The 12,557-nt window shown below is 36.4% G+C and overlaps 1 protein-coding gene across 5 annotated transcripts in view; it reads right to left on the bottom strand.

The window, feature by feature from the left end:
• Positions 1–1,764: 1,764 nt before the first annotated feature.
• PDE1A (phosphodiesterase 1A) overlaps positions 1,765–12,557 on the bottom strand; it is a 401,628-nt gene continuing 390,835 nt past the window's right edge. For all 5 annotated transcript variants that reach the window (XM_060409673.1, XM_060409672.1, XM_042243653.2 and 2 more), the window contains 2 exons: positions 6,303–6,416; positions 1,765–4,217 (listed from right to left, as the gene is read on the bottom strand). In XM_060409673.1, coding sequence (XP_060265656.1) covers positions 6,346–6,416 — 71 coding nt within the window. In that variant the 3' untranslated portion in view covers positions 1,765–4,217; positions 6,303–6,345. The remainder of the gene's footprint in view (positions 4,218–6,302; positions 6,417–12,557) is intronic.

Genomic DNA, 12,557 nt, shown 5'->3' with positions numbered 1-12,557 from the left:
TCTGCTGTGGTTCCTCATCCAAAGATGGGGATAACACATCCTCAAAGAGCAGTTATAGGGGATAAAAGAGATAATGTAAGAGATAATACAATGTACAGTAAGACTATGACAAGAACTAAATAATTAACTCTTTAATTATTAGAGATAAAAACGTATCAGCCTGAGAGGCAACGGAAGTTCTCCAACCATCACAATTAGTAAGGAAATAGCCTAGAAAATTTATTAATGCTACTAAAGGACAAATAGTTCCCCAAAGAGCTTTAAATATGCATGTTGGTCCACACATAGAATTTGTGTCTTAAATATTTGGAATTACCTCTGAAGAAAGGACAGGGATGTAATGTGGGGTATCATTAGGTGTTTGTTTTTTGACTCTAAAGTATATATTTTCATTATTGTTTACAGCTTGTGCTAAATGCTGGATAAATTTTGTGATATTTAAGGAAATCAATTAAACAGAGGACTCAAGGCTTAACATATCTTCCAAAGGAAAGATGTGTTTTATATTCACATTGCTGCTGCTGCTGCTAAGTCGCATCAGTCGTGTCTGACTCTGCAACCCCATAGACAGAAACCCACTAGATTCCCCCGTCCCTGGGATTCTCCAGGCAAGAACACTGGAGTAGGTTGCCATTTCCTTCTCCAATGCAGGAAAGTGAAAAGTGAAAGGGAAGTCGCTAAGTCGTGTCCAACTCGTCACAACTCCATGGACTGCAGCCTACCAGGCTCCTCCGCCCATGGAATTCTCCAGGCAAGAGTACTGGAGTGGGGTGCCATTGCAAAATTAAATTATTTTCAAAATTAAAATGTGACCTTCAAAAACCTTTGGATATTAGGTGGAAATTTATCATGGAATCATATTTAAAGTAGAAAGTTAGGCATCATGTATCTGATGATTAGATGAATTTTTACATTTTTTTCATAGAGAATGCTTTAGCATCATGAAGACACAGCCTAAGAAGTGACACATACCGAGCCAGTTCCTCTTAACTGAGTTAATTAAAACTCTCCAGGTCTTCACCTTGACACTCTTTACTTTTTTTTTTTTTCTCTAGTGTTACCTTATTCATGTTATTCTTCACAGAACTGTCTTTTCCTCTGTGCTTCTGCCACATCTTATACAGATGCAGTGGAAAGAAAAAGAGGTCTCTGATGCCAGAGAGCTCTAGAACCAATTCCAGTCTGGAGACTCACATGGCCTTAGACAAGGCTCTTTCTCTGAGACATGATTTCCTTACTCATATTTATACCCACTTTACCGGATGATTGAGGATTAGAGATAACATTTGTTAAGTGCTTACCTGGAGCTTGTATGCAGAAAATAGGCTATGAATATGAGCTTTTGTTTATTATTTGTTATTGAAATGTCAACTCATGTGCCATCCATTTTTGGAAGCCCTGAAAATAAGGGCAGTGTTTATTCCTTTAATATCCAGAGGGGGCATTTTATTTGTACCTGATTACTTTATATGTGGCATTTTAGTTATTTATGTTTATAGATTTGCTCCTCTATAAAATAGGAAATTTCTAGAGTAATGATTCAGCTTTCCCGAATCCTATATGCACAGCATCTAGCCAGGAGCATGCAAATAATAGGTGCAATAATACTTGTTCAATGAACATTTCTTTCATAGAGTAAAAATCACTTTCTGATAGAACTCATATCAATTTTTAGGATGATGTACTTCTGGTTTTCCCTGATTTCATCAACTTTATAATGCCCCACCAAATCGAATTACATCAGGCACCAAATGGTTCACAATATTTTCCCTCCAGTAAGATTTATTTAACAATCATATATAATAGGAAAATATGGAAAATTACAGCAGAATAAAAACAAGAATTGTAGCTTGTCATGTTAAAAATTAAATAAAGGAGATACTGCTTAAATAAAAAGGCCTATGAAATTGTTAGATATATGTTGGGTAGCTGAAGGTACAATGCTAAGCAAAAAATTTAAGGCTCAGGAGTCACATTTATCCATCCTTCTCTTCAGGATGGATTCAACACTATGTTCGCAAGAAGGGGTGGGCACCACTACCCTCCCTCTGCTGCTGCTGCTACTAAATCACTTCAGTCGTGTCCGACTCTGTGTGACCCCATAGACGGCAGCCCACCAGGCTCCCCCGTCCCTGGGATTTTCCAGGCAAGAACACTGGAGTGGGTTGCCATTTCCTTCTCCAATGCATGAAAGTGAAAGTGAAGTCGCTCAATTGTGTCTGACTCTTAGCGACCCCATGGGCTGCAGCCCACCAGGCTCCTCCGTCCATGGGATTTTCCAGGCAAGAGTACTGGAGTGGGGTGCCATCGCCTTCTCCGACCCTCCCTCTAACTTCCTGCTAATTAACACAAGTCAGTGGCTGTCTTAAAGGGAGAGAAGAGGGAATAAGGAAGATACAGAAGAGAGAAGTAAAGACACGAAAAGAAGGAGGGAAAGAGGAAGCGAGACAGGGAGATTAGTTTAAAAGGAATAAATGCATCAACAGCGTGACAGCTCTTCTGAAGGGATGGAGCACGTTTGCTCAGATCCCCTGCAAGTTCTGTCACAGTGCTTCATAAGTTACATAACCTGGAAAATTAGGTTAAAACCCATATACAGAAAATAATGACTTCATTATACTCTTCTATTGTTTTAGTTATAAAGTCTACATATCTTAAAGTATTAATAGGAACAAAGTGGACATGTTTCCTATGACAGTTCAGAAGCAGTGTTTCAATTTATTTCTCTGTTGAGAGAGTCTATACCTTTAATGAGAGACAACTGGCTCAAATAGGAACAATAGTAATTAGACTTCCCAGACAGTCAGATTCTATTTTAAATGCAGAATATTTTCTAGTTTGTAAATAGCTACCTTAAAAAAGACATTAAAAGCAGTAATTGCAGTTTCTCCATAAATAGAAATAAGAAATCCATTGTTAAAGGACAAAAAGTCACCATGATGTACATATCTATAAATTTTCCCTGCCACACATCATTATAGATCAATCTTTACTGCTTGCATTTAAAATATCAATTGCATTATAATATCTACGATACAATTCAATTATTTATCTGTGTTCTACATATGCTTCAGGTGAAACAAAAGCTAAGGACCTTATTCACAGAACATTTAAAAGCATCTTATACACAGTCTATGCACAAATATATCTTAAGTTAGAATAATGCATACCTAATATGCATATAGAATATGGCTTACACATGAAAAGATATCTAAGTTGTGAGTTATAAACTCCCACTACTTAGATTTAAAAGCTTCTGATTGCATCCATTTCTAAAATATTGCTTAGCATTGTGGAACCCAGGGAAGAAGCAGGCGCAACAGAAAACTCATCAGGATGGACATATCCACCTTCACTTTCTTCTTTAATTGATGACTACTCTTGATCTTTTCCATCTGATTTCTACCTTTCACAAAAACAAATTCATTCAGTCTCACAATCATTGAAGAGTTTGTACAGTGAAAATTACAACACCTACTTGGTCTTGACCTTTCTTGGCAGCTAGTAACAAATAAAGGTAGTTCTTCAATTTGGAACAAAGGCAAGGCTCTGCACATGCTCAGGCAAAACATGACAAGGAAGCAGTCTCCAATGGCTGCAGTTTGTTTGTAGTAAAATTATAAATCACATCAAATAATGCTCTCTGTGCAGAAGAGTGTGGGCTTCCATTTTCACAGACATTTTTGAGTACACACACACACACACACACACACACACACACTTCTTGTCCCTTATCCCTTGACCTGTAATATATTTTGTTACATCCTGATGGGAGTAACACCCCAGAAGGCAAATCCAATTCTCAGTTCTAGTGTCTGTCTCCAACAAGGGCTGGAGGTTCTTGTCATCTTGGACCATAGGTCTTGCATGACTTGCATTGTGATGACCCCCATGTGGGTGATGCTTTAGTGCTTTGCAATAACAGTGGTGGATGCAGGCTGGTTCACTGCTTTCAGGAACAGGTTTCGCTGTGGTTTCCCAGCTTGCGAGTTACAATGAAGAGTTCATCAGGTCACAGAGTCCGGGCTCTGATGCTTCATTGTTGTCTTAGGACTTCAACTACAACTTCTGAGCAGCCCCTCTTCTCACTTGGTTCCCATGTATTTAAAACAACAAGGACAATCTAAATAGCCCCAGAGCTGCAAAAATATTTTTCTATAATTTTGTTTTTGCTTTCCTTTTACTTAGAAGCTTGAAAGTTTTGCAGTTACAGCACTCTGCGTAAAACAAAGCAAGAAAGTAAAATTTTTAAATGCCTCACCTTCTGTACATACATTGCATAGTCACGTATGAAATAACTGGGTTCAAAGTGATAAAAATTTGAAAATGTCCAACTTTTGCCTTAAATTTTCTCTGGTTTGATTGAAGAAGGCCAAATTGCGGAGAAAGAGCAATGACAGAAACACTGGTCAAAATCTGTGATAGCATCTTTGAGTGTATTTATGTAGCTAGAATTAGTAGCTCAAAATTTATGTTTGTCTCTTATATAAGTTCATAAAATGGCCTGTTCTGAGTGTGTGTTGAAAGAGGAGAAAAATATTTGTGAAAAATTGAGGGTTTAGAATATTTTAGTGCTGTTTTCATTATCTTGAAATAAAATTCAAATGAAAAGGAAGATCATGTTTTAGTCATATATGGGCATCAATTATTGTGTGGCAATTTCATGTTGGACTTTATTGACCTTGTAAAATTAAGAGATTTATCAGAAAATGATAGATATTCTTTTTATACCAGTTGGAATTTCTCTTCCTATCTCTTTTGTGTGTATGTGTGTGTCTAAAGTTCGGATGGAGGTGATGGAGAGGAATCGTTGTTAACTAATACAATTTCAGTTCAGTTCAGTCACCCAGTCATGTCCGACTCTTTGCAACCCCATGAACTGCAGCATGCCAGGCCTCCCTGTCCATCACCAACTCCCAGAGCTTACCCAAACTCATGTCCATTGAGTCAGTGATGCCATCCAACCATCTTATCCTCTGTTGTCCCCTTCTCCTCCTGCCCTCAATCTTTCCCAGCATCAGGGACTTTTCAAATGAGTCAGCTCTTCGCATCAGGTGGCCAAAGTATTGGAGTTTCAATATAAGACAATATCTTTAAAAATTTTAATACAGAGCTGGTTTCTAAAATTTCTATCCAGTGTGTGATTTGATTTCTATCCACAATTCATATGTAAACTATTAATCACAGTCACCAACTCTGGGACTGTTGATAGGATGACACTGATAGTTGCTATTAGTGAAACTATTAGCATCGATTAGAGAATCATACAATTGAGTCAAGAATACTGGGAAATGTTTCATCTTAAAAGCTAGCCACATTTTTTTCTTTTTTTGTTTTTTGTAATGCAAGATTCTCTTTATTGTGATGCTCAGTGGAAAAGGTCTGTAAAACAGCTCACTGTGGTGGTGACAGCTGCAACCATGTTAAGGCACTTTCATTATATTAAAAAGAGGTGGTGTTGGGAATTCTGTTCATTCCTTTGTGACAGCAATGGGGACCTGAATTCAGAGCTTTTTAGGCATATGTAGCTTTTATATATCTTCATGATTTCTTGTGAATTTATTTCCTTAAAAAATGCCTTTTTTTGCCATAAGCGAGTCTAAATGCAGCATGTATAAAACAGTTATGGCTAATCACATTTTAACTTCATCGATTTAAAGCGACATTTGAGGTGCTCCTAATAACATCTCAAAGATTTGATATGGTACCTGCAGCATTTTTTTCTTGCCTCTACCATCAAGCCAATAGCAAGACTCATTTTTATACTTTTTAAACAGACATTAGCATCACTCCCAGAGCTGATAATTTGGTAGATCAAAGGTGAGCCCTAGAAGCTGAATTTTTAAAGGGATAATCACTGATGCGATGTCCATGGATTTGAGCAAATATTGATGTTGTTTTATAATATGCACTTGCTTTGTTATTATCACCTACTGTAAGCACTCATATTTCCTACATGAAGGAGAAAAGGAAACTGGTATAAAACATTCATATTTCTTGTATGAAGTACTGTAGAAGAAAACAGAATTAAACCTCCCCATAGGATATAGCTTATTATTTTTAAAGGACTGAAAGGTCTTGGTAAATATAATTTTTATTGCTGAGTAGGTCAAGAATCCTTTGAAAAGGTACACTTAAACAGTAAATATTTAAAGCTTACTTGTTAAGGGTTTGCCTCAGAAAATAGAGATTTAAAAGAAAAGAATCCAAAGGGACATTTAAATAAGATAACTTTGTTTCTAATGATACTCTCCAAATCATCCAATTTGGAAATAAATTTTTCATCTAAACAAAAACATTACCTCCCATCCTCATAATGAAAGATGTCTTTAAGGTGTTTCAGACCTATGAATGCGTTCCAGCATGTTTTCCCTCGGCATTTACTAGATCTGAGTTCTTACGGGGATCAGGTTCACCTGAAAAATAAACACACAAACAGCAAATAAACAAAAGCAAAATAGACCTGAAGGGAGAAAACCTAATTAGGTCAGGAAACTGAAGCAATCAGTGAAACGCTGAAGACTAGATTTTATAGTGGATCTGTGGCACATTTCTTCAAAAATACCAAATACTTTCTTTCCAGCCTGTGGATTGATACAGTATACAAGTCATCTTCTGGTGGTTATACAAGTTTGTGAAGTTGAAATGTAATCTGGAGATACAGAAATGAAACAGATGAGACATGTTCAAGCATCTATTAAATCAAACATAAAAATTATGCATGTTTTCTCCAAATATTTTAATTGAAATATCTTCTTTCAAACAAACCCTCTAATGTTCATTGTCTTATATCACACATTGCTTAGTTGCTATGACTTTTAAAAAATGAGTATAAGAGAATGTAATGTTTAAGATATATCATCTGCCAAAACAAACTAATGGAATTTATAATCTTAGGATCACTCAGCTTCTATATAGACTTTGAAAAAAAATAGCATGGAAAATATTCCAACATTTCTAGAGAGGCTGCAGAGAATCTATTAAAAAAAATACAAACATAGAGCAAAATGTACAGATAAAAGAGAATTATTATGTGAGAAAATTAAAAATTAGAGGAAGTTAGTTTTTGAGTCAATTACTCAAAATACTTTGATATTTCAGAAAATAGTCAGTCACATATTATAGAATGTTCTTTCCATCTAAAATTTGATTGAAAATATGTTGATGATTAAACTGCACCAGCTGATTTTGAGATTGTGTTTCCAAGATATATTGTAAGACTGCATTGTCTCAACTGCAATAGATTTTTACTGAGTTCATAAAATTAGCGAACATACAGCACTTAGGGAGTATTATCACAAAGCAAAATTATTTTGTCCTTTACTCTCTTGAAAATATACTTAGCAGGGGAACTTTTCTTCCGTCTCAGGTTCAATCTTTTAGGTAGTATCAGGACTTTTCCAATCATTCTTAGATAATAAAAACATCGTGTGATCACATTAAATTGCCAGTGTCTTAGGTCTAATCACATACAATATACATCAACCTTAAAACAGATAAAACTTCTTCCCAACCTTGGATTTGTTGCAGAGCCTAGAAACTGTGGTCATGGGGGGTGGGGGAGGAGAGCTGGATTGATGTTTCTTTCTTTATTCTTTTAAGCTCAAGCAGGCAGGATTTATTAGGCGAGAAACAAGCAGTGCTGTTTGTCCTGTCAGCTGGCTACCTTGGACCCCTAAGCTGGAGCAAGAGAGGGAAGGCTAAGACTGCCACTGGAGGGTGGCTTTGGGGTCACTAGACCTGCAGGGGTATAGAGCTGACTACTCTGTGAGCACATTCATGGGCTCTCCAGGGACTTCTTGCCAAGGCCCACGGTTGGAGACTTCTCACAACCTTGGCATGGACACATGTTCTTTCACAATGTCCACAGCCCCTGGAAATGTGTTAGTACATCTCCAGATTTTGTCTCCTAAGGCCCTATCATGCTTCCAAATACAGATACGCTACATTCGGTCCACATGAAACGGTCTTTAGGCCTTTATTCCTATAAATTAGTTGAGGAAAGGCTGAAATCTACATAGCTTCCTCTCCTTCAGCTTATCTGTCACCTTCTAACATTTTGTATGTCTCACATAAGATACAGATTCCATTCCCAATATCCCCTTTACTTCTAGCTCTCCAAGGGTGAAACTATCTTCCTTTGGTTTGAGATGAAGAGGGAAGAATTTCTATACCTTTCCCAATAGCAGAGAATGCATTAAAGAATGCTTCCTCACAAATCTTATTCTAACCATCAACAACCTGACCTTTTCAATTATTTGAATTGGGTGATGGTTATAGGCACCTTATAATTGACTTTTGGATCTTTGAAATTTCTGCTTCCCAAGTTAATGTGTTTCTGACATCTATCATCTAGCCTTGTCTTAAACTTTTGATTTAAATCTTGCTACTTATGACTAGACTAGAACAGAAGAAAATAGAATAGAAGAGAACAGAATGGGGAAAAATAGATTTAATTAAAAGAAAGAAATATAAGTAATTAAGTAATCCTCTCAAAATTTTTGAGAACCTTTTACAGTGGACAAAAGACACTGAGATTTACCAATAATCAAATGCTCTTATTTCTAGTGGATAAAGAGCTCCCCAGTAATAAAGAATGGAAGAGGAGTAAAATAACATGGTTAAAACACAGCATTACAAAAATGTTACACAGACTATATCCAGAGTAATTCCATACACACAGTTAGGAAAGTAGCAATTTAAAACTGTGACCAACCTATGACAAGACTTTTGTAGCCCTGAGGAAAAAAAAATGTGTTCCTTGAAACTGTAAAATTCCAGATGTTTCCAGGGGCACATACATAACATTACCAGTCAATTGCATGTCAGCCAGAATGCTTAGGAAAATACTGAATTCAGGTCTTCAGCATATTCAAATCATATTACTTTTAGTTAATAAATCTTTAGTTATAGAAGGCTTTACAACTAACTTGGATAATACTCTTTGACAGTGACTCGTAGGCTTTCGTAAAAAGAGAAATCCATATCATTCTGAGAGATGAGATATCATTCTGTCAGAAAAGAAGAAATGCATTTTTCAATTCATCACATTCATTGATTTTAGATAAAGTCATCACATTTTAGATCATGTTCATGACCAAAGAGTGGTCTGTGTAAAAGACCTTCTAAGAAACATCCTTATAATGCAAGGTCCCACAAGTTTTGAATTGTCCCCTCTTTTAGTTTGATGAAACCTATGATTTCCTTAAAATAAAATTCATAAATAAATGATATACAAAGGATTTCATTTATATTAAATATAATTATCAACATCTTCAAGTAATCCTTAAGATATGATACAGTAACAAATGTCTTTCTTCATTAATTCATTAACTAACAAGGTCTAGCTGCAGGTCTATCATCTATATAATTCTGCAATAATGAGATCAAAGGATACTATAAGGTTTCTTCATGAATTTAAATGTTATGAAAATATTGATGATTCTATTGGTGATGGGCTTCACAAATGGCTCAGAAGGTAAAGAATCTTCCTGCAATACAGGAGACACAGGTTCAATCCCTGGGTCAGGAAGATCCCCTGGAGAAGGAACTGGCAACCTACTCCACTTTACTTGCATGAAAAATCCCAAGGACAGAGGAGACTGGTGGGCTACAGTCCATGGGATTGAAAATAATCCGATATGACTAAGTGACTAAGCACATTGGTGACAAACACAAATATCACAAATGTTACTGTGTATTGTTGCCTACAAATGAAGAAAATCCTAATTTTAGTTATAGGTTAGTAAAAAAAATCACTCTCCAAATGTATAGACTTCATCTATATAACCTGGGTTAAAAATCTTTGACCTAGTCTAACTTCTTTTTATGGGTAAGAATCAGTCCCAGAAATCAAGTGATTTCCTTCAGTGCAGACCATAAATATTAATAGATACACTGAAGTCAAAATTATTTACTTTCAGGTCACTATTATTTCAATGAAACCCATAAAGTGATCTTGGAACTCCATTTTAGTAAAGAGATTCGCAAGTTAACATACATAGAAAACTACCCCGTAGGAATGAATGCAATGGGTTTGCTCAAAGCAAGTGCATAGAAGCTCTTTTGATAGCCAGGAAAAGGGTAGCGCAAGTAAGGAAACAGATAATTCTGTTCATCTCAAAGAGCTTTTAGGTGGCATCTAAATGTTGAAATTTGAAGAAAGTAATTTGTAAAGGTATGGAAATATGGTTTTCTCTTTAGAAACATAGTCTAAACTCGGTGGGGTGTAGGGAGAAGATAGTGCTCATAGGAGGGACAGACCTACCCAAATAAACAGAAATCCTCTAAATTTAGCTAATCTAAACTCAGCCTGCAATCTGAGCTCACTATTATATTAGTAACTCTAATATAATACGTTAGCCTCATAGACGATAAAAACAATACTTGCAGGGAATAATGTAAGGCACATGATCAGCTGGGTATTAGAGACTCCAGCTGCCCAGTTATGGTCTTGTTGAACTCTTATTTAAAAAACAATCTGCTGGGATAAATTATTATTCAGTTGAAAATAGAACAATAACAACACTTTGTGAACAACTGCTCGGTGGTGGGCACTATTTTAAGTGCTTCAGTCATCTTAATTCCCTGAATCTTCATGGCAAACTATACAAAGAGATGCAGGTCGAATCATCTGCCTCAGGTGCTAAGGCTACCCAATGGCTGAATCTCTCTGACCAAGCCAAGCCAGAATCTTGCCCTATAGCTTCACCATTTCCCAAACTACAATCATTAGCATACCACCTTCACCATTCCTGCCATACCTGTCATTTATTCTTCGTTACTAATATTTTTTTACACACAGACTTTAAACCTACTCTCTTTTCAAAGATTGGTTTTGTCCTAAATACTAATACCTAAAGAAATAACAGATTTCATGTGCTTGTTGTGTTTTCCTAATATGTAGAATTCAGAAATCACAAAAAGATAATTCCTTCTGCAGATATAAAAAACACAATAATTGATTTAATTTAATGGTTTATATCAATATTTGCCTTCACATATTTCTCTCTTGTCTGATTCAACAATCCCTACATACAGTAGTAAAACTATCAGCATAATTTCCATCTTAGAAATGAGAAAAACACAGTGGGAAGTGATAACTGACTACTCCAAGGCACCATGGCCTAGAAGGGTTTGGTAGATAGTCCCCCATATCATCCCTTAAAAATAATCCAGTTAATTTCCATATTTATCAGCAACGACAAATAGTGCTTAGAAAATATGTGGCCAGAAATCAGTTTGTGTAATCTTTTCAACAGAAACACTAGTTCTGAGTTATACTGCATTCTCATTTCTTCACAAGAAAAATACTGCCTTGGGACTTCCCTGGTGGTTCACCTGGTTAAGAATCCGCCTTGCAATGCAAGGGATGTGGGTCCAACCCCTGGCCAGGGAGCTAGGATCTCACATGCCTCAGAGCAACTAAGCCCAAGTTCTACAACTACAGAGTCTGTGTCCCCAGTGAAAGAAGCCATGTAACACAACATAACACATAACACAACATCCTGCTTGCTACAACTAATTTCTGACACAACCAAATAAATAAATATATTTTTTAAAAAGGAAAAATACTACTTTTGCTCATATAGCAGTGTTTGCTTATCCAGGTAGATCTGTCTATGTTGATTCAGTTCTATTTTTGGTCCATTTATATAGCTTACGTTGCCAATTACCAGGAAGAATACATGATCTAGGATTTGGAAGCTACATTCATTGGAGAAATGTAACGTGAGATAAATCAGTGCTTCTGATTCTAATCAGTGTTTCAGCATCTGTATGATCCAATGTGCTTTATAGATTGAGAATAAGGAATCTTCACACCAGGAGAAACTACGCTTCATTTAAATGCCTCTCGAGAGTAAATAGTTGTATATTTTCTGCCTCAGGATAAATTTTGCTTCATGCATGAAGGTAATAGTAAACAAAGGAAGGAGTGAACGCTAAACACCAAGAGAGATGAGAAGGAAAAAAAAGGTGAGGCTGCTGAAAAAAAATCCCACCCGTTTCCAAATGTGTTAGTTACAATCCTGTAAAGTAGAGAAAGTAACACTTTCTTTCATAAAGTGTTACACAAGACTCAAATCAAGAAATGGCTAATTATTTTTTGGTTTACTAAAGCAATACAAAACACCTTGATTCACATTGGCAAATGCCAGAATGAATCCCAGTACGCATGTATTAGGCACCTAAAGGTGTGGTGAGTTCTACACAGAGCTGATTAGACGTGATCTATGGAAAGTAAAGATTTCTTTCTATAATCAACTGCCTTTCACTAACATTTCACTCAACTTAGAGGGCTCGGTACCACATCAAACAGCCAGAAATCTCAAAGTTCCATTGAACCTAGAGTTAAAACAATGTAGAGAAATAATGAACTGGCTCCTTAAAAGAGTTCAGTCTAAAATTGGGTCTGTAGGATGCATGTGTTTTGGTGGCATGAGGATAGGAATATTCTCCAACAAGGGGAGTAGGGAGGTGAGATGTACAAGCCAAACATGAAAAAAGGCCGGAGACTGGAAAGAAAGACGTGCCAAGGAAGAAGCGAAGCCCAGTTG

This window comes from Ovis aries, chromosome 2 (genome assembly GCF_016772045.2).
Source record: "Ovis aries strain OAR_USU_Benz2616 breed Rambouillet chromosome 2, ARS-UI_Ramb_v3.0, whole genome shotgun sequence".
In the NCBI taxonomy this organism is placed as follows: domain Eukaryota; kingdom Metazoa; phylum Chordata; class Mammalia; order Artiodactyla; family Bovidae; genus Ovis; species Ovis aries.
This window is presented reverse-complemented; position numbering and strand designations above follow the sequence as displayed.